This window comes from Primulina huaijiensis, chromosome 13 (assembly GCF_012295235.1).
Source record: "Primulina huaijiensis isolate GDHJ02 chromosome 13, ASM1229523v2, whole genome shotgun sequence".
NCBI classification, from domain to species: Eukaryota; Viridiplantae; Streptophyta; class Magnoliopsida; order Lamiales; family Gesneriaceae; genus Primulina; species Primulina huaijiensis.
This window is the reverse complement of record NC_133318.1, coordinates 16,851,115-16,872,647: the sequence shown is the minus strand read 5'-3', so window position 1 is coordinate 16,872,647 and position 21,533 is coordinate 16,851,115. Positions and strand designations below refer to the sequence as shown.

General features: G+C 34.5%; 2 protein-coding genes across 3 annotated transcripts; both read left to right on the top strand.

Moving 5' to 3' along the window:
• The first annotated feature begins 321 nt into the window (after positions 1–321).
• LOC140956271 (nonsense-mediated mRNA decay factor SMG7-like) lies at positions 322–7,426 on the top strand. 2 transcript variants are annotated; one of them, XM_073412977.1, is made up of 8 exons: positions 322–554; positions 1,431–1,577; positions 1,709–2,320; positions 2,448–2,570; positions 3,111–3,346; positions 3,428–5,390; positions 5,571–5,697; positions 6,878–7,426. In XM_073412977.1, exons 2-6 carry the CDS (start codon positions 1,503–1,505, stop codon positions 5,367–5,369), a joined length of 2,988 nt encoding a protein of 995 aa, XP_073269078.1. In that variant the 5' UTR covers positions 322–554; positions 1,431–1,502; the 3' UTR covers positions 5,370–5,390; positions 5,571–5,697; positions 6,878–7,426. The 2 variants fall into 2 exon arrangements, with proteins under 2 accessions (XP_073269078.1, XP_073269077.1); XM_073412976.1 differs by having other exon boundaries at positions 5,564–5,697.
• A 7,255-nt stretch (positions 7,427–14,681) lies between these two features.
• On the top strand, positions 14,682–21,533 carry LOC140956239 (histidine--tRNA ligase, chloroplastic/mitochondrial). The gene is made up of 11 exons (XM_073412940.1): positions 14,682–15,056; positions 17,042–17,137; positions 17,282–17,370; positions 17,515–17,644; positions 18,213–18,305; positions 18,469–18,543; positions 19,346–19,463; positions 19,907–20,049; positions 20,307–20,435; positions 20,600–20,763; positions 21,115–21,533. The coding sequence occupies exons 1-11, from the start codon at positions 14,739–14,741 to the stop codon at positions 21,251–21,253; spliced, it is 1,494 nt and encodes a 497-aa protein (XP_073269041.1). The 5' UTR covers positions 14,682–14,738; the 3' UTR covers positions 21,254–21,533.

Here is a 21,533-nt window from a genome sequence, read left to right as displayed (position 1 = left end):
TGTAAAGTAACTTACTTGAAAAAATAAACAGAAATGTAGAGCACCGAGGAGAAGAGAAATGAGGTCCATGGTAATTGGCATGAATCTGTCTCTTTGTTTATTTATTTATTTTCTAATAATTAGACAGTAAAAAATTATAACAAATAATTTAGAATAAAAAAAGTAATATTGGATATTTTAATTATGTAAGATCTAATATAAAATGTTTGATAAATAAGAATATTTTTAAAATTATGATTTTGAAATAGAGCAGAATAATCAATTTTTCATGAGATTAATTTTCAAAAATAATAATAATAAAAAGAGAGTCGTCACCTGTTCTACCTCTTTCTTTTCCTCATATATTTTTTCTTCTCTCTCAAAGCTAATGCCAGAAAACCCCCAGATACCACCCAATTTATATCTCGAAAACTTGCAGGCGCCAATCAAGAATGATATACATATATAGTTTTCCTTTTTCTGGTGTTTGTAATATTTAGGGAATTTATTGATTTCGGCGAATTAGGTTTGTCGCGGGGAGATATTTGCAGATCTGATGCCTTTTTTGGTTTAAGGTTAGTTTATTTAGCTGATAATGACATTTTTTGTTGTTTTTCTCGTTGTTCATGGTTGGATTGGCTTCGAATTTTTCTTTAACTCACGGATAATCGTTTATTTATTTGATTTGTGAACTTGGTAATCTGTTTTAGGGTTTTGAATTGTGGTTTTCTTTGGAGTTGTTTTGTGGTGGTTGTGGTGGTGGTGGGGAGGGTATAGGGGGTAAATCATTGAGTTTGAGTGTAATCTGGTAGAGTTGTTTTTTGTTTTGTTTTGTTTTTTTTGGTTTCATGTGTGCTTTAAATTTATCTTTTATCTGTTAGTATTTTAAAATACTGATGATTCAGTAAATTCCCTTTGATTTTGGAATTTTAGTTACTGGGCTCGTGGGTCAATCGCTTTGGTTAAGTTCTTTTTCATTTGAAAACAAAGATCTCTGACACAAGTTTACATCTGAAATAACATTGGCACCAAATTACGTCTTTATCTGACCCTTTTTTATGAATGGGTTCGGCCAGGCATATAGAATAAGTTGAATTATTAATCTCTATTTATTCTTATTCTTATGTATATTAAACGCGTTCTATAGATTACTTTTTGAAATCAAATATAAAATAGAGCATCTAGGGAGTATGAGGTCACTTGAATCTGTAATCTGGATTATTGGTTCATAAGAATTATCTGGAGTACGTCCTGTTTGTTTTTATATACGTAACTTGGGCAAGAAGATTTACTGGATTATTGTTGTGACAGCATTTATACCTAAATGTTATGTTTTCAACCAGTGAATACTTTTGTTTGCCACACAAGAGTGACGTGTAGGAGCTTTGATTTTTAATTCTTCTATCTTGTTCAATTTTCTTTTCATAATGTTGCTGCTGGTAATTTTTCAGGGACTATATGTGTTCTCTCTCTTCAGAAGTTTCATTTGGTAGGATTGATTCTTTCATTTCTTTGTTTGATGGATGATGACCATTCCGATGGATAACAACAAAGAAAAAGGTTCCTCAAGAGAAGGTGTTCAACGCCTCTTTAACAAGGTATGCCTTTGCTTTACTCTGAAAATTGTGTAGTCCTTTTTGGTTGGCGTTGTGTTTTTGAATGCACAAGCAATTATTGACCAGAATTATGTTTCTCCTGGAACACTGCCATGTGAATTCAATTTCTACAGAATATTGATTTGGAAAACAAACGAAGAAAAGCAGCACAAGCCAGGATCCCTTCAGACCCTAACACATGGCAGCATATGCGAGAAAATTATGAAGCAATTGTCCTTGAAGATCATGCTTTTTCTGAGCAACATGACATAGAATATGCTTTGTGGCAGCTCCATTATAGGAGGATCGAGGAGCTAAGGGCACTCTTCAACGCAGCTCTAGCATCCGCAGGTTCAGCCGCATCTCAAAATGTGAAAGGTCCAGTTCGTGACGGATCTGATCGAATTACAAAGATCCGTTCCCAGCTTAAGACTTTCCTTTCTGAGGCAACTGGATTTTATCATGATTTGATGTTGAAGATTAGAGCTAAATATGGTCTGCCCCTGGGATTCTTTTCTGATGATTCTGATAATCAGATTCCGGTGTCTGAAGATGGGGAAAAATCTTCTGAGCTGAAAAAAGGCTTGACGTCCTGTCATCGTTGTTTGATTTATCTCGGGGATCTTGCTCGTTACAAGGGCTTATATGGTGAAGGAGATTCTAAAGCTCGGGATTTTATGGCTGCATCTAGTTATTATATGCAAGCTTCTTCACTCTGGCCTTCAAGTGGTAATCCGCATCATCAGGTGTGGCAGTGTGTATTCTTTTGAACTGCTTTCGTGTTATCCTAGAGCATTTGATTAAATATTCCTCCATTTTTTGTAGTTGTCTTTGATTGTTTACTTTTTATTAATTGTCCTTTATTATTTTCAGCTTGCTATACTTGCTGGATATTCAAATGATGAGCTGGTATCCATATATCGCTATTTCCGAAGTCTAGCTGTTGATAACCCTTTTATTACCGCTAGAGATAATTTGATAATTGCATTTGAGAAGGTAAAATTCTATGTAATTACAGCACATTAACTGCACAAGACTCGCATATGACTTGTTTGTTATATTTTTTAAGGTTTTACGTAGTTTAACAGCCCTGATTGGTTGTATTTTTTTATTTTTATTTACCTAAACATGGCTTGATGTAGATATTTATTGGAGGTAGTTTAGAGTTTAGATTTGGCATATTCTTGCAAGTTGTTACATTCCATATTGCATTAGCTAGTACCAAGGAATGTAGTTTATAGTGCATGAATCATGCATTTGTTATTTTGTGAACTTGTCTATGTTGGCATTTTGTGCATGTTCCTTCTGCACCTAATTGGCATGGGTTTTAGCAAGAATAGTGTAATGAAATATGTATTTTGCATTGTATTTGAAAATTATTAAAAATCTAGGTTTGTGTCGAATTTTGTCAAGTGCATGGTCAATAGATTTTTGGACAAATGCAATGTTCAAGGATGCAGTAGGAAGAAGGATGATGCCTCTTCATCTTTATGGTATCAGAACTTTCATCGTCTTTTTATCTATTATATTTTGCAGAATCGGCAAAATTATACCCAACTTCTTGGTGATGCTAAAGTTACTTCAGTGAAGGCAACACCTTCAAGAATTCCTGGGAAAGGAAGAGGCAAAGGGGAAATAAGGCAATCTTATAAAGAGAATAATCGGGTATCAACTAATTCAGTTAAGGAAAGAGCCTCAAATAAATCTGATCTCTTCAAAGCCTTTGTCACACGATTTGTTAGACTGAATGGAATTCTCTTTACTCGCACAAGGTAAGTTTTAAATTTTGGAGAGAATGTAAGAAATACTTACTGTTTTCTTTACTGATATTTGTTTATTAACTGTGATTCCAGCTTGGAAACTTTTCCGGAAGTGTTCTCAATGGTGAAAAACGATTTGTTGGAACTTCTTTCTTCTGGATCTGATGAGGAGTTCACCTTTGGCTCAGATAATGCTGAGTGTAAGCTTGCGATTGTCAGGCTGGTCGCCATTGTAATATTTACAGTGCACAGTTTAAATAAGGATAATGAAAACCAATCATATGCTGAAATACTACAGCGTTCAGTTTTGCTTCAAAATGCTTACGCTTCTACCTTTGAGTTTATGGGATTCATGCTCGAAAGGTGCTACCAGTTAAATGATCCTGCATCGAGCTATTTATTGCCTGGCATTATGGTTTTTGTAGAGTGGTTGGCTTGTCGTCATGATGTTGCTGTTTGCAGTGAGATGGAGGAGAAACAAGTCAACACAAGAAATTTTTTCTGGAACAAATGCATTTCCTTGTTAAACAAGCTCTTATCAAGTGGTTATTTGTTTCTAAATGAGGATGAAGATGAAACATGCTTTTCAAACATGAGCAAATATGATGAGGGTGAAACTGCAAATCGTCTTGCATTGCCTGAGGATTTTGAATTGAGAGGGTTTCTTCCTCTCATTCCTGCCCAGCTTATCCTTGATTTCTCTAGGAAGCATTCTTCTGGAGGCAATGGAGGCAAAAAGGAAAAATGTTCACGTGTTCAACGGATCATTGCATCTGGAAAGGCTCTTACTAATGTAGTTCGGATGGGTCAGGAAGGATTCTATTTTGACACGAAGTTGAAGGAATTTGTGATGGGCGTTATGCCAGAGATTTCTGATGATTATTTGTTTTCCAGCCCTCTGGAATCCAATGTAAATGCCGACTCTCTTAACATTTCGATGGGGAGACAAATGGATCTCAGTGCTGTGCCACAGTTTGAGGGTGGTGTAGAAGTGGAGGACGAGGATGAGGATGAGGTTATTGTTTTTAAGCCTTCCACAACCGAAAAGCATTTTGAGGACTTTGCTTCGAAGTTTACTTCTTCACAGATTCTTGCTTCTGTTGGGGGGGCTGGACCTATTGGTCTTGGGTGTGAAAATGGGTCCTTATCTGTTGGACATGATAGTCTTCTAGTGCAGAATGGGTTTAGCGCTAGCATGATACATCCTACTACCTTTGCTAATGGCACTTCCCAGTATCTGCAGCCAGTACAAACTAGCACATCAAAGTGGCTTGTAGAGCAAGCTCAAACTATGAATGGATTGGCCCAGCTACATTTACTTAAGTCTTCGCTGGAAGATCAGTTTCGAACTTCGCAATCTGCCACTCTTTCTGTCTCCTACCCACAGTTCAATGCTGCTACGAGTTATAATCATCCAATTCCGATTCTAGAAGCTACTTTGCCATCAAAATTTGACTCCATTATATCCTCAGGATTAACCAATGATAGCCTCTCTATGAAACAATCTTCAATAATTCCATCTGGCTTAAAGAAGAATCCAGTGAGTCGACCTGTCAGACACCTTGGTCCACCACCTGGTTTTGGTTATGTTCCTTCCAAAGCTGCAGACGAGTCACTGAATACGGCTTTGAAAAATGAAAATCCTCCAAACCCACAAATGGATGATTACAGTTGGCTAGATGGTTATCACTTTCCATCATCTAATAAAAGTGTTGGATTCAGCAATTCTCTTAATCTAGTGGGATCTACAATCCATTCTGTGAGCAATGGCAATGGTTCAGTGGGTATAGCAAGTTTCCCTTTTCCTGGGAAGCAATTATCAGCACTTCAAGTTAAGAGTGAAAACCAAAAAAGCTTGGGGGATTATCAGTTTTCAGAAAATATGAAGCTATACGACGAGCAGGAGCAACAATTTCATAACAGAAATCAACAGCCAATTGGACCTGTGCAAGGACCATCTGGGAACCAACATGCAGTCGGGGCTGCACAGCAATATCAAGGACAGTCTCTCTGGGATGGTCGTTTCTTTGTGTGAGATGATTAAGGAGAAGGTAAAGTTTGTCCTCTTGTTCTTTGTAAATTTATATTCATCCGTTTATCGTCAATCTATTTGACCTGTTTTTATTGGATGTGGAATTTTCATTAGCTAGTGTTTGCGTATGTAAGCTATCAATAATTATCTCATGTGGATTTATTTTCCTATATCCTTATTTTTTTTAATGTATCAAGGTTACAGTTTACCGTGGCAAATATCCATTGCCTGGTGCCATTATTTCAGCAATCGTCTTTGCAGATTGGACGATGTGGTTTTTTCTGGGATCATGGTTGGTGTTAGGGTCTTGCCGGCACCTGCTATTCAAAAGGTCTGTCTCTCTCTCTCTCACACGTGCACACAAGGACGCATTGTGTCTTTGTTATGGACCTGTGTGTTTCTTGGTGCATCAGTGGCACGCCATCATAATCTCCGCTCTTGAAGTCATGTTTGCTTCAACTGCTGGTTTTGTTATTTTTATTAACTGTGTAAGGATTAATGAACCATATAGTATCTGTTGTTTCTGGAGGATGCTGTCCTGGCTGGATGCTTGGGAATTGCTTTGCATGCTATTTTGGGTGCATGTGAAGTTTACCATGACATTTTTTTGTTCTGCAAAATAAATGCAGAGACTCTGGCTTGGCCACTGATTCTGCTGCGGTTTTTCTTACAGTGTTCAGACTTTTCAAATAATTATATTTGCATAATATTTTAAACTCTCTTGTTGCCTTAGTTATTATTAACTATTTAACTTCATGAGCATTATGTACGTATGTAAATTGAAAGTCTTTATGTACGTATGTAAAGAACAGAATTACTTAACAGCTATTTCTATTATTTTTTCTACTTTCATTTATTTGCACATTAATATGTCCCTCAAATCAATTGCTTAAATACTTAGCTCAGAATAAAATTGCATAAATGCTTTATTTCTGACCCTTGGGAGTATAACCAGTTTTAGTGAATTATGAAGTGCCAATTCATCTCTCTCTATCTTAAAGCTTGTCTTAATTGCTTAATTTTTCTAGTTTTTACCACCTTGTAACAGGGAATTGTTGTCATTTGATTTTTATTTCTGGCAATTTGTAGACTATGACTCGGCTTTATCATAGCCACATCATTTCAATGTCTTTTGGGGAATGCAATTGTTTGCTCTATTCTATGCCATAAATTGGGGGAAATTTTAGTAACTTCATCCCAGCTTGAAGTCAACACATCCCAACTTTGGCAGTATTTTTGTAATTGAGCAACTTTGAAATGTTTTCGGGTTCATGTTTGGCTTCTCTAAATGTTCTACTTGTCTGGAGAAAAATAGTGTAGGGTTAATAAAGTATTTCATGTTACAGTTAGAAGGAGAATCACCACAATGCGTTGCTTTCCCTTTTGCTCTAGTGCTTTGAAGATTTACTACCTACTATTCATATTTAATTTTTCCATCAACCTTCATTCTCAACACCTTTCTTTTCGAGTATTACTTTGTATGCGCACTTAAATTATCTTATTTCATGCAGCTCGTGCCGTGCTTTCCAGATTATTTCAGTGGAGCTTATGGTTACAAATAGATCTGAGTGATTGGAATTGAAAACTTTATGAACTTGACTGCCTTGTCTGGTTGGATTAGTTGGGATTTCTTCTCAAGGAATATCACAAGTAGCCTGGAAGCGGTGGGCGTCAGGATTGAGTTAAAAGATCTGGTGAATATTCTTAATATGAAGTCTTCGTAGTTACATTTCATGATATGCAGGTTCAGACGCTGAAGTTCTCCAGTGTATTCCTGACAAATATGTTGTCTCTGCAACTTGAAGATGTTGAATTGAACTGAAAAAGCCAGGGAATGTTCTTTTATAGTAATGTGCCAATTATCTGTTTTTGATGTTAGACTTAAGTAAGTGTGCGACTATGGATGTCTACTTCATGGTTGATTTTATTGCAAAAACACATTTTTAGGTGAATGTTATCCTTATGTATCGCAATACAATATATTGCGAGTATGATATTCGTTTCTTGAATTTGCAATTCTTCTTGGAATGCTACTGCAATAAGATGCGCCTTGCTGTTCATGTTACTGGTATAGTGGTATTATGAACGGACATGGTGATTATTGACACATTATTGCAAGACAACCTCGGCTAAAAGTTGGGAAGTTCTTTTAACTTCTACAACAAATTAATTAACTCGATATAACGATGTTTTTTTTAAAAAATGCCACCTTCCTCGATGTGAACTTGCTAGTTACTATATATTTGCATTTGACTCGAAAGAGTCAGGTCTCTACAGTTTTTCCATCTAGGCATTCTATTCCCTATATTGGGCGTACGATGAACTTTAGAACTCTAGATTTATATCCCTCGAATGGGACATGATATAGCTTAAAATTGGAAAAAGACATTAAAACACAGAAACATAAATAACCCTTCGAAAAACACACAAAAATATTTATAAAAACTCAGGAGAATGTTCACGGTGATACGAATATTCTAACTGACCTGACTCGTGAAAATATATTAATTTTTATTGTAATAGTATTATTTTTACTCTATGTATGGATTGGATTGACCCATATCAATATGCTTAGTATTTCCATTTCCTGAATGGATTGGCATGTTTTTCTTTGAGTGAGTCTCATGTGAGACCGTCTCACGGATATTAATCTGTGAGACGGGCCAACCTTACCCATATTCACAATAAAAAGTAATACTTTTAGCATAAAAAGAAATACTTTTTCATGGATGACCCAAATAAAAGATCCGTCTCACAAATACGACCCGTGAGACCGTCTCACACAAGTTTTTGCCTTCTTCTTTTAGCTTCAAATTGATATCTTACAATAAAACATATGTTTCCGTTAGTTTGTTTCTTTTTATTCATTAGAAAATTCGTAGAAATTATGCGAAATGTAAACAGACTTTCAAATCAAAACTCCTAATTAATGATTCGATCTATATGATATATGATTATTTAATACAATCTTTTCATATTAGAATTGGTGATCGAACCGGTCTATCTTAAAAAATAGTCCAAATGGTCGGATCGGTTTAATCAGACAGTTAGACTGGAATGTTGTTTTATTATATAGATACATAAAAACTTTTGTGAGACGTTCTCATAAGTCAATTTTGTCAGATCTTTTATTTGGGTCACTAATGAAAAAGTATTACTTTTCATTATAAATATGGACATCGTTGACCCGTCTCACAAATAAAGATCGTGAGACCGTCTCACAAGAGACTTACTCATATAAATATTAAAACAAAAACAATATATTAAATAAATTTTAATACTATTAAAATAATATTTTTAATGAAGTCCAAATTTCAGATAATCATGTACATATATAGTCAAATATTAAATTTGGATTTTAAAAATAAGAAAATAAATTTTTTTTAAAAAAAAAATCAAAAACCTGTTGGACCAGTTTTCCAGTTCAATATCGGTCCGACCAGTTCTAACCTGTTTGACCGATCAAATGGTTTTTGGCAATGTCTAAACCGAACCATGGTTGATTTCGATCTATCCGATCTGATCCGATTTTGAAACCATCAATTCAATATATATGCTCACAAAAATCTTCTTTTAAGTGAATATATATGTCCATGATGGGTTGGAAGCCATGTTCTATTAATCATTAAATTCAGCCCAATCTTATTCATTATTATATTGATATTATTCAAACCTAAGATACAAGAGTCCAAGCCCGCTAAACACTCCTAAATCTATAAATAGAGGAGAATCCTCCATATCCAAGGTGTGTCTCTCATTTTACTATTTGGGTTTTCTAACTTTCAGATAATATTTGTGATTTGTTTACTAGTTTGAATATCGAAGTGTATACGTTCGGTAATCCTCGACGTCTCTAAAATTTGTTCGTGACGTAGGTGACAACCACGAAGTTTGTTGTTTACCGGTACACGACTATGTTGACCCGTTTACTAGCCAGTTTTCTATGACTACCTAGACCAGTTTATGAGCATGTCATCTACGGCTACGTGAACCAATTTACGAGCCTATCGGATCTTCTTATTCCGATCTACGTAATTCAAGCAATTATATTTTAAGACTACATCAACTTGGCGTTGTCCATGGGAAACTGCCACCTAATCATTTAGAATGCAAAAACAACCACACACAGTGTTCATCTCCTATTCCCCAGCCAACAACATAAGTTCCTTATCACAAAGCGCTGATGGAGGAGACGACCTCCCGTGCCACAACCAAAGCAGTGACTCACTATCTAGTAGCCCAACAACATGACAATGATAACAGACGCGCTTTCGATAGAAAGTTTATATTCAAACTAAAAATCAATGACATACTGTTAATTATTATCCAATTTAAATTGATTGAAAACTAAATCGAACAATACTTTTTTAAAAAATTTAAAATTAATATAAGTTAAAAAAATCTATATATTAAATTAGGATGCCGCCTAAGCGGATTTCGAGCCGCCTAGGTGTCAAATAGGCAGATTAGGCGACTGATTTTTTAAGAGTGCACGAAGGCATCACTTTTCTAAAATTAAGGTAGTGGGCAATCCCCCAACGCTTGTCTAGTCTCTCCTAGTCGGCGTTTTTTAGAACACGCCCAATAAGTCATATCAACTATTAGAAATATCGCGAGTAAATGCATAAATCATAGCAATCATAAACATAGACTTGACCGTGGTTCGAGCTGGACCCTGACCGGAGCTGACATGTGGTCAACCGTAAATGGTTTTGACACAGAACCACGATTATAACCAACTTTAGGCTTGCCGATTATGATTTTAGCCTTTAAAAACCGTCGACCCACCGGGTCCGACACTGGGGGTTAGACTGGGCAAACCCGACGAGTCGGAATTATTATTATTTGTTTTAAAAAAATGTACGGCCCCGATCAAGTGGCCGTTAAGTAAACCATCAGGTATACTGTTATTATTATTATTTTAAAAAAATGAACGACCATGATTTTGTGGGCACTGATGATCAATGGTCACACTTTTTTAGTTTTTTTTCACACAATTCTCTCTTAATTCTTAATATATCATTTTCAAGTCAAGCTTTATTTCTCCACTATCAAAGTATCAAATGTCAATTATTGTCAATTGTTCAATTAATTTCTTAATTATTTCAACTTTATTTTTATACAAATGGTCGGATCAAGTGATAGAGGTAAGGAGAAGAGTATCATGCCCGAGTTGGATGATCGCAATTTTCCTTCCTTCAATGTCGAAGGTTATGATCTTGATTTTTCTGATGAGGAGCAACATCAAGAACAAGAGGTCCAACAAACACATCATCGTTCAAGTCAAGAAATTATGAGAAATCCTACGACGCCTAGTGTTGTGGATAGTGCTTTTAAAGCATTGTAATAAGCTATTTTTTATATTATTAATGAAAGCGACATTTATTATTGAACATGTTTGCATGAAAATGTTATTATTATGAATATAATAGCAAAATCTCTAGTTTATTGGACGCAACCATAATTTTAATATAAATAAGAGTTATATATACAAGAGGATTAAAATTATGGATAATAAACTTAAATTAAGTCAGTGATGAATTAATTAAAATAAGGATATTTAATTAAAGCATCACTAATGCAGCCCATGAACATTATGAAGGTGACCGTCTTATCTGGATCGTCGATGTTAGGACATCTAGATAGGGGAATTTATATATAATATGATTATGTACGACTTGTACCGATTTAATTAGTCATTTCATAATAAATTCTGTTGTTACTATGAAGTTCAAATTAAATAATAAATATGATCATATATGGACAAATCTCATTCCTGAAGTGATTATAAACTCATGTTTATTTCAATATGATTCTTAATTTGCTTGTTTAAAGTTTGCGATTGTGCATTTTTAATATTTGCATTTTAGATTTATATTTGAAATGAATGGCTGGGAATATAAATTCACAGACATGGAATCCATTCCTTCTTGCGAGAAGTAGAAAGACGATTCCATCATTTGTTAATTCTAGAACTGAGTGTTGGGCCCAACTGATTTATAATGAAGTTATAAATTGAACAACTCACTAGTAAATTAATGGTAAATGAGGATAAAAAGTAATTGAAGAGGTAAACGAAAAATTCTTAGCTTCAGTTACGAATTGTCTATGGAAGATTAATCCATTTGTAATGATTATATCAATGGACTACTCAATTTTGTAGAGTAAGATATTCCATAATGAAGAAGAATGCAATTCCATATTTTTAGTGGAGTAATTATGGAATTAATAAATTAGATAAATTAATTAAAGAGTTTAATTATTTATTCAATTTATTGGAGCTTCTAATTATCGGTCCATGTTCCCCGATACGTCTTTCTAAATTAATGACGAGTTAGAAATGCAATTTAGAAATCATATGTGAATATGGAAAAATTGTTTCCATAACTTCAAATTCTTGAAAATAAATATAATTAATTATGAGATATTAATTATATTAAATTATAATTATGAGATAATTATAAATTTGGATTAGTATGATAATATTCAAAAGTCGTTTATAATATATTTACTTTATTGTGAATAAAATTTAGATATTATTTAATATCTAAAAATAAATTAACATGATATTCTAATTTATTTTGATAATATCCTAGAAATCTTATGACTTTTAAAAAAAATTTTAAAAGACTTAAGTTAATACAATTCAAACCAACTTCAAATGCTTGGAGATAAATATAATTAATTATGAGATATTAATTATACTAAATTATAATTATGAGATAATTATAGATTTGGATTAGTATGGTAATATTCAAAAGTTGTTGATAATATCTTTAATTTATTGTGAATAAAAAATGTACATATTATTTAATATCTAAAAGTAAGTTAAAATGATATTCTAATTTATTTTGATAACATCCTAGAAATCTTATGTCTTTTAAAAGGAGTTTTAAAAGACTTAAGATAATACAATTCAAACCAAGTCAAATCTTTTGGCCCTATCCTAAATAAAGTGGCCGATTTTTTGGAGTCCCAATTAGATTATGATTTGGATTATTTGTTTGAATAATTATAAATATGATCCTAGATGGTCTTTTGAAGACAATTTTTTCTCTACTTTTTCATGAGTTGAAAATATACTAGAGAATAAAAAAATAAAAATAAAAACTTTGATTTCTAGTATTTGCGGTTTTAAGTGCCCACACACTGCCGTCGATAGGAAGAATCATATTGGAAGACCGTGGTTTCTACACATCTCGGATTCACAAAATAAAAGGAGGAAAACTACAAGAGGTTAGTTTTCTAGTAAATAATCTTGTTTAAATTCATCATTAATTTATATTCATATGTTCGATTATAATTTACAAAATTATGTAATCGCTTCCGTTGTGTTTCGATATAATCGAAAATAATTTTTTATAGCCATAATTTTTCTAGAGGCTATATAAAACTTATAGCAAGATTTTTTCTAGAGGCTATATAAAACATCCAACACCTAGAACTCGAGCAGTGCCTCTAAACATTTCGAAAAAGTAACGCTTCCATGTGGTAATTTGTGAGTCAAATGAAAATATTATCCGAACACTTACAAATTTCAACAACGAGGTGGTTATATAACTTTAACGTGGCCACGTTGGGAAGAATCATCTGAGGCGAAAATTGATTTTGATTGTTCTCAAACTCAAATGGTGGTATTTTTGTCTCAAACGTGTAACGATTTTCAACTATTTAAATTTTTCGGATTTAAATTTAGAGAAACAACAACTTAGATATTGTGCGATTTGAACAACTTTATTTTAGTTTTAGTGATAAATTATTTCTTTTGATAATACTAATGCAAATACTTCCAATGTTAGTGAGCATAATAAAATATGCAAACTATTACTAGGTGATAAATTTTTCATATTAAGTGTACATGTCATATTTTAAATTTGTGTGTTCAATATTAACTAAAAAATTTAGAATTTCATATTAAACAAATTAGGATCGCAATGCATACATATGCACACATCCCCAAGTTATAAAACACTCAGAAAAATTTTGCAAATAAAAAAATGGTACGAAACCTAAACGAGTTATACCGGACGTTCCAACATGTTGAAATTAAATATATAAATTGTTGTTATCTTCTTTTGAATATAAATATTTATTATGTATATTTTTTTATCAAAATGTTCAAGCTCGTGTTATTGTTTTCAACTCAATGAAACATATGCACTATTATTTGTGAAAATTTTAAAGTGTTTAATGATGTTAGTGACCAATTTTTTTGTGTTTGTTATCCTACTTCTCATTTAGTTTTAACAAATTGTGGTAACATTGTCAGTGAACATATTAAATCTAGGGGAAGTTGGTGAAAAATCCCCAATCAAAATATTTCTTTGGGTTCACTCCCTACCCACAAAATTGTGGTACCATGTCATACAAAATGTGGTGCACTTCATGTGGAAATGTGATACACTTCATGTGGAAATGTGGTACTAAAAAAGTATCCAGAGACTGAACACAAAAAAAATCGACGGCTGGGGACTGAAGGCCAATTTCCCGTTAAATCTATTGATGATACGTTAGTTCAATGTATTTATGTCATTAAAAGAAAAATGAAAAAAAATATTTTTTAGAAATTCCAAAAATACTTTTACGTGCTTTTGTTTTAGATCCTACGCTTAATTAGATAGTTTATAAGAAATATTAGCGTTATATTATGATTCTTTAGACTCCACTACGAAAATAATTAATATACCTCATTAATTTTGTTTAATATTAGAACTCATTTATTTGATATTTATAATGAATAAAATATGGAATATGATGGACATATTGTTCTACATCAAGCACAATCCATTACCACTAGTAATATCACTTCTAAACTTATTAAAACACAACTTCTATTAAGAGAATGTATGAAATATCCACGATGATCCTCAAGTTTCAGTTAGGAACTTGAAAATTATTTTACCACTTTTTTTTATTTTAGTGATGCAAATGAAGAACCTTTCGACATATTGCAATGAAAGTCGTAAAAAACACAAGTATATTCAATTTTTTCTATAATTACAAAAAAATTATAGTTTGTCACATTTTAACGGTTGCATTGGAATAATCTTTTAGTATGAGAGGTAATGTATTAGATGAGAAATTTGGAAGTCCAATGCTTACTCAATTATTGATCAAAAGTCGATAGTCGAATACAAGATATTAAAAGTGATGAAGACGAGCAAAACGAAACTAAGAGAAAATCCAGAACAATGATGAGAGGAAGTGTGAATGATTAAGCAACTTTACTACTAGTTTGCTTNTTTGTATATATTCATTAAAACAAAATGAATTGGGGGCATTTTGGTCTATATGATCAACTTTTCCACTCCACAGCATCTTCATTCCCTACCGCTATTGCTTGGACTAAACTCAACTCAACCCAAACCAAACATGCGTGCTATTCCCAACACTTCCTTCCTTAGCCACCACCACCCGGCCGCCGTCTCCGCCGTCCTACGTTCCCTCCGACACTGCATCCCCCTCTTTCCTCGATCTTTTTCATTAACTCCTATAGTCAGAGGGCAGTTAACTTCCACATCATCGGCAGAATTGGATATTGCTCGAACCGGCCGCTCCGCTTCAATTGCTTCCCCTCCTTCGAACTTAAATACTGCACAGAAAATTGATGTTAACCCACCAAAAGGGACCCGGGATTTCCCCCCGGAAGAAATGCGGCTCCGCAATTGGCTTTTTCAAAACTTCAGAGAGGTAAAGTTTGAGACTTTTAAAAAAAATTATTATGTAGCTCGGGTAATTCAGTGGAGAGAGTAGCAAGATCGCTCCTTTATAGTTGAATGGTCGGGTGGCGATGGTGATTCCCTTTTTATTGAATAATTCAACTTATGTTTAGATTTTGTAAAGGTATAAGTTTGGCTCCCAAAATACATTAAGACGCGTCCTAGCCTTGTCCCGACTAAACTACTTGGTATGCTTCACGTTAATGTAATCTTCTTTGATGTTGGTGTGCTTTGATTGTGTATTTTTAGTTTCCCGATGAAAAAGTACTTTATCTTGTATTGGCATTCAGTATCTAAGTTCTCGTTACTTTCTGGATTTAAAAGTAATACATTGGTTGAGTAGTAATTGAGAGAAGCCTTGATCATGAATCATGGCTCAAAGTCAATGAATAAGTGATCGGGCATTGTACACAGTTGTTGGGTGTTGTCGTTTTTTGCTTCAATGGTTGTACCTAGGTGTCAATGCTCATTGCAAGAGTATCGAGTATAAAGCCAAGTAGCCAACAGTGCTAGTTAGTAATTAGAAATAAAGAGTGACGGCACGGCTGAGGATTGGGAATTATTAATTTTAATCCACGTGAATGGTAGGATTGTAAGATAACTGGGGGATGGGAAATGTCTATATAATCTTTGATGTCTCTTTCTCCTGCACAATTATATAAAATACCAGATTTTGACAAGCTTGAATTAGTTTGATATAAAGTGAGCCCGTAGCATAAGGCGATAGTTGTTCTGGCTCTATAAATTTTGCCTAATGTTTTGGATGATTGTCTGTGTTCTGTTCAATAGTGGAAATGTGATTTGTGATTATTTGGTACTCTAAAAAAACTAACTGAGAAAATGAATTTTTGATTGGTTTGGTATGTAGGTCAAGGCACACCAAATTTAGCCAAACTATATTTAGAACTTTTGGGATAATGTATTGCAGTTTAGACTGTTGCATTCTCCACTGGCATTGGATTTTGCCCTTAAATTGCTGTGGCCGCACATAATTTCTCTGCCTGTGAAAGAATTTCACTTTTAAAGTCATAGCGTGTATAAAACTATACTATAAGTTATTTTCTTTCTAGGTGGTTGAAGAAAGCATTAGCAGAGAAAAGAGAGCTTTTCTTTTCTTGTTTGTCAATCGGTGAAATGGTTTCCTGACAACACAAGAGTTGTTGTCAATAACTCTATAATGCATGGATATGGATACATGGACATGGATACGACAAATATGAATTTGGGATACAAACATTACCAAAAATTTAGCACATATATATGCATTTTCTCATCTCATTTGCATGTATATATATATAGATAGATAGATGGATAAAACAAAATACATTATATCATAAAAAGAAAAAATTAAAATGAAACAAAATCTTGTGAATGCATGTAAATCTTAGTATATTACAAATATCAAACCAATATTCACAAAATGATTGTGCATCATATGTCATTTGAAGCGCAATATTCTCTTTTTAAGTGTATAAAAAACCCTTAAGTTATTTGAAAATGTACAAAATGCCCCCTGTTATATCCTAGAAATGTGGTCCATGTTGCAGTCTTATAAATTACAGAGTAGTTCCTGCTCTATCTCTGATAGAGCCAGGATACGCATGTATTTAAATTATTTCAGGAAAAAAAAATCTTGATATTTTGCTCACTATGTCTACCCCTATTCACACCGTATCCATATCCAATAAGTACTAGAGATGATTCATGGCCATCTCCATAATATCCGTATATCATAGCAATGTAGAGCATTTTATCACTTCAGTGGTTATCCTTTGTATGCATTCTTTGGTACACATTCCTAATAGGTGTAGGTGTAAAGTAGAGGTTTAAAGGTCTCTAGCAGCCTCTAAGCCGATTTCACTCTTATTGTTTGTCAAAAAGATAAGATGCTTTGTTTTTTGTTTGCTAATGTTAAATTGTTGCCTCAATGTTTTCATGGATTGTTGGATGTTTTAGGTTTCACAATCATTCGGCTTCGAAGAGATTGATTTTCCGGTTCTAGAATCAGAAGCATTGTTCATAAGGAAAGCTGGGGAGGAGATCAGAGACCAGGTTTATTTCCTATTTTTTGTGTGCGCATTTCTTGTGTACCATTCATGTTGTAGAATTGTGAATATGAAATGGAGTAGTGAAGACCAAATGCAAGTGAAACTGGAAGCTGACGCTCAAGTATCTTTTTTTATTGTATGGATTAAGCTTTACTGCTTTGAAGATCGGGGAAACCGCAGAGTTGCATTAAGGCCTGAACTTACTCCTTCTTTGGCGAGGCTTGTCATACAGAAAGGGTAAGTTATAACGTGACATTATTTGGCAAATCCAAGTTTACTTGTATATATATAAATTGTCCAAAGAATATTTATGTGTATGCTATGATTTTTGAATCCAGGTACAGAATCCAGATTTTGATCTCCATGTTTTTTTCTGTTCAGAAAATCTGTTTCCCTTCCGCTAAAATGGTTTACTATTGGGCAATGCTGGCGGTATGAGCGAATGACTAGAGGTCGTCGTCGCGAGCATTATCAATGGAACATGGATATTATTGGTGTATCAGATGTTACAGTATGTCTACTGAATTTATATATTGTGTTTTCTATAGTTATCCCTTTCATTGAAATTCACATATACACAGCCATACTCTTTATAGACTTGAAGAAAATTTCGACTTCCAATTTTTTGTGCCTTATTTGTTTCGATTAGCAGCCTAAATTTCTAAAATTTGATTAAGCTAACTTAGAGCTGCACTTGATTTCTAGCTTAAAGACATTGCAAAATGCGGGTTACGTAAGTAAGATTGCTCTCTTTTATCCCGAAATTGTATGCCCTTTGCCATGGAAGTACCACAATTTCTTCTTTTGAACATTTTAAATTTTTAACATAATCCTCTGTTTTAAGAACCGTCTCTTCTGTCCCGCACATTATGTTACAAATAACAAATTTCATTCACTCTTCTTTTTTTTATCAATTTCAAGTCGAGGTGAAGGTATTGACATACCTTTTGACTACTTCATAATCTCTTTTACCCACAGAAATGGTGACCATGTACATATACATATTGGTGATTCTACACATTAATTTTCATGTTTTTGAATTGGATAAGTTTGTAATTGTGCGAGTGATGTTTGTTTAGGCTGAAGCAGAGCTGATTTCTTCTATTGTCACCTTTTTCAAGCGCATTGGTATCACGGCATCAGATGTTGGGTTTAAAGTTTCTAGTCGAAAGGTTTGAAGATAGACATATACTTTATAATCGTATGCTTGTTTTATCATACTAGCAATTCATGATATTGAAATTAAGTGAAGTTGCCAAAATAATCTTACAACTTTAGTCCATGGGGAGCATTGATACAGGTCCTTTTTTTTGTCATTTGTTTGGCGATCTACAGGTTTTGCAAGAAGTACTGAGACGCTATTCTGTACCAGAAAGTTCTTTTGGTAGGGTTTGTGTAATTATAGATAAGGTTAGCTCGATATTCTGACATCTAATCATCATTTGTAGCAATTTACCATTGAAAAATAAGCAGTACCAATGCTTCATTATTCCTCACGTCTTAACCTGTTCACCTTTTGGTAGGGTTTGTGTAATTATAGATAAAGTTAGCTCGATATTCTGACATCTAATCATCATTTGTAGCAATTTACCATTGAAAAATAAGCAGTACCAATGCTTCATTATTCCTCATGTCTTAACCTGTTCACCTTCTCTCTCTCTCTCTCTCTCTCTCTCTCTCTCTCTCTCTCTCTCTCTCTCTCTCTCTCTCTCTCTCTCTCTCTCTCTCTCTCTCTCTCTCTCTCTCTCTCTCTCTCTCTCTCTCTCTCTCTCTCTCTCTCTCTCTCTCTCTCTCTCTCTCTCTCTCTCTCTCTCTCTCTCTCTCTCTCTCTCTCTCTCTCTCTCTCTCTCTCTCTCTCTCTCTCTCTCTCTCTCTCTCTCTCTCTCTCTCTCTCTCTCTCTCTCTCTCTCTCTCTCTCTCTCTCTCTCTCTCTCTCTCTCTCTCTCTCTCTCTCTCTCTCTCTCTCTCTCTCTCTCTCTCTCTCTCTCTCTCTCTCTCTCTCTCTCTCTCTCTCTCTCTCTCTCTCTCTCTCTCTCTCTCTCTCTCTCTCTCTCTCTCTCTCTCTCTCTCTCTCTCTCTCTCTCTCTCTCTCTCTCTCTCTCTCTCTCTCTCTCTCTCTCTCTCTCTCTCGTTTTTCATGCTAAATTCCGTTCTCTTGTTTTCTCCGGTCTAGGTTTTTTCTTATTTGTTTACTATTTTTCGGTTATAACAGATTGAAAAGATTCCAATTGATGATATCAAGAAGGAGTTGAGATCTACCGAGCTATCAGATGAGGTTATTGAGGAGCTATTGCAAATCCTCTCAGTAAAATCTTTGCCAAATTTGGAAGGTTAACATTGCTTTTGAAGTCTTATCACACTATCTTGACTCGGCTAATTTGTGATCTGGAGAGTTTGTTGCCAATCAGTAGGAAAGAGGAAGGGAAATCCCTTAATTTGTGTCTTTATCTGGCTATGTCATTGTAATGAAGAACATCATCCAACTTGAAATGGGTTTTTTTAGTATTTTGAAAAGAGAGAATCTTTTGTAACTACATTGGAATGTTTCAGACTTTAGCTAAGAACGTCATGCTAGTATCCCTATTTAGGTGCTATGACTGCCCGTGGTCATGTTTTAACTGGTGCAAGTATAGTTGAATTAATATATTTTTTTATATGTTTGTGTAGAGCCGCACACTTAATTTTCAGTTAGAGCCGCACACTTAATTTTCAGTTATTCTCCTGAGAAGAATCACCATACTAATATCTTTTTGTCATGGTACAACTGCTGCAGAGAAACTTGGGGATTCAGTTGAAGCAATTGCTGAACTGAAGAAACTATTTTCACTTGCTGAGAACTACGGTTTCTCTGAGTGGATTCAATTTGATGCGTCCATTGTACGTGGTTTGGCCTACTATACTGGAATTGTTTTTGAGGTAAAATTCCACAGATTCCACAAATGTTAATAGGTAAATGCATGGATGTGGATATTCCATTTATAGGGTGTACATATTGAGTATTTTGAGAATCTTGTTGAGTCCGGAGGTGGACAGCAGCATGAATATTGTCATTTTGTTGATCACATATTTCACATTTAGATCGTGGGAGAAAGCAAGTACAAAATGTGATAACTGTGGGATGGAATGTAGATTGTTCTTTGATATTAATATGCGACCTTCAATCACTTATGCAGGGATTTGATCGAGAAGGAAAGCTGCGAGCAATTTGTGGCGGTGGGCGATATGACAGATTGCTCTCAACCTTTGGAGGTGATGACATTCCAGCATGTGGCTTTGGTTTCGGAGATGCTGTTGTAATAGAAGTGAGTAAATTCTTTGATCACTGCATTATAGTCAATATACTGTATAAAAGCATTGTTGGCGTTAGTGGTCCACACTTAACTGTTGCATTAAACTATACAGACCATCTTTCTTGAATTTATTTGTTTTTCAACCCTCCTAACCTTTGATTTTGTGTTTGATTTAGCTGCTAAAGGAGAGACAACTTCTACCGGAACTTAACCTCCAGGTAGAAAACATCATCTGCTCGTTAGATCCAGATCTGCAAGGTGCAGCATCTGCAGTTGCTGCTAAACTCAGGGAAAAGGGTCAAAGTGTTGACTTGGTGTTGGAAAATAAACCTCTCAAATGGTACATGATTTTACACTAATTACCTTAAAGCTTCTTGTTTTCATGTACTTCTGATCCGAGTATCCGACAACCCTAAAAATCTGTGTAATGCCCTCGAGTCTCTGAGTATGTTTGAAGTCTGTCACAGGAAACCTTAATGAGTGGAGTATGAACTTCAATTATTTTTAGTGGTGCTGATTTTGGAATCGAGTGATGCTCATTCCCTCTCCTTGCTCAATGGGACGTGGCACCAGTCCCAGTACCACATCAATTAGCCTGATGGTTACCACCATTATGTGGGTCAAATTTACTGTATCCAGTATCTGTATATAGTTACCAGAGATTTTTTTCGTTTGCTTGATAATTTTGCAGGGTATTTAAAAGAGCAGCACGAATAAATGCTCGAAGGCTTGTACTGGTAGGGAATGATGAGTGGCAAAAGGGAATGGTTAAAGTCAAGATTCTTGCATCTGGAGAACAATACGAGGTCGAAGTCGACGATCTTGAGTGACATAGGTTGGTTTCACCTAAAAAAATTTTGAGTACGAGAGAGCATCCCTCTTCCCTCCATCTACGAATTGAAGCAATTAAGTCTGGATTAGTATGAGTTGCCAAATGGCCGAATTTGCACATTGATGTGATTATTTCATTGAAATGGCGAAGTATTTAGCTCATCTGTAAATTTGATGTGGCTTTTTTTTTACTTGACTATTTAATAAATATTGTGTCTTTATTTTTTTTATATATAAAAAAACATGGTATATGATTTATTGACTACTTTATTTCTCCTC

Bases quoted from the DNA above. Each gene is read 5' to 3' on its own strand.
- LOC140956271 (XM_073412977.1), top strand. From the start codon at position 1,503: ATGATGACCATTCCGATGGATAACAACAAAGAAAAAGGTTCCTCAAGA. The intron at 1,578-1,708 runs GTATGCCTTTGC...CAATTTCTACAG, and splicing joins TTCAACGCCTCTTTAACAAG to AATATTGATTTGGAAAACAA. The intron at 3,347-3,427 runs GTAAGTTTTAAA...CTGTGATTCCAG, and splicing joins ATTCTCTTTACTCGCACAAG to CTTGGAAACTTTTCCGGAAG.
- LOC140956239 (XM_073412940.1), top strand. From the start codon at position 14,739: ATGCGTGCTATTCCCAACACTTCCTTCCTTAGCCACCACCACCCGGCC. The intron at 18,306-18,468 runs GTTTGAAGATAG...GGCGATCTACAG, and splicing joins TTAAAGTTTCTAGTCGAAAG to GTTTTGCAAGAAGTACTGAG. The intron at 18,544-19,345 runs GTTAGCTCGATA...CGGTTATAACAG, and splicing joins TTTGTGTAATTATAGATAAG to ATTGAAAAGATTCCAATTGA.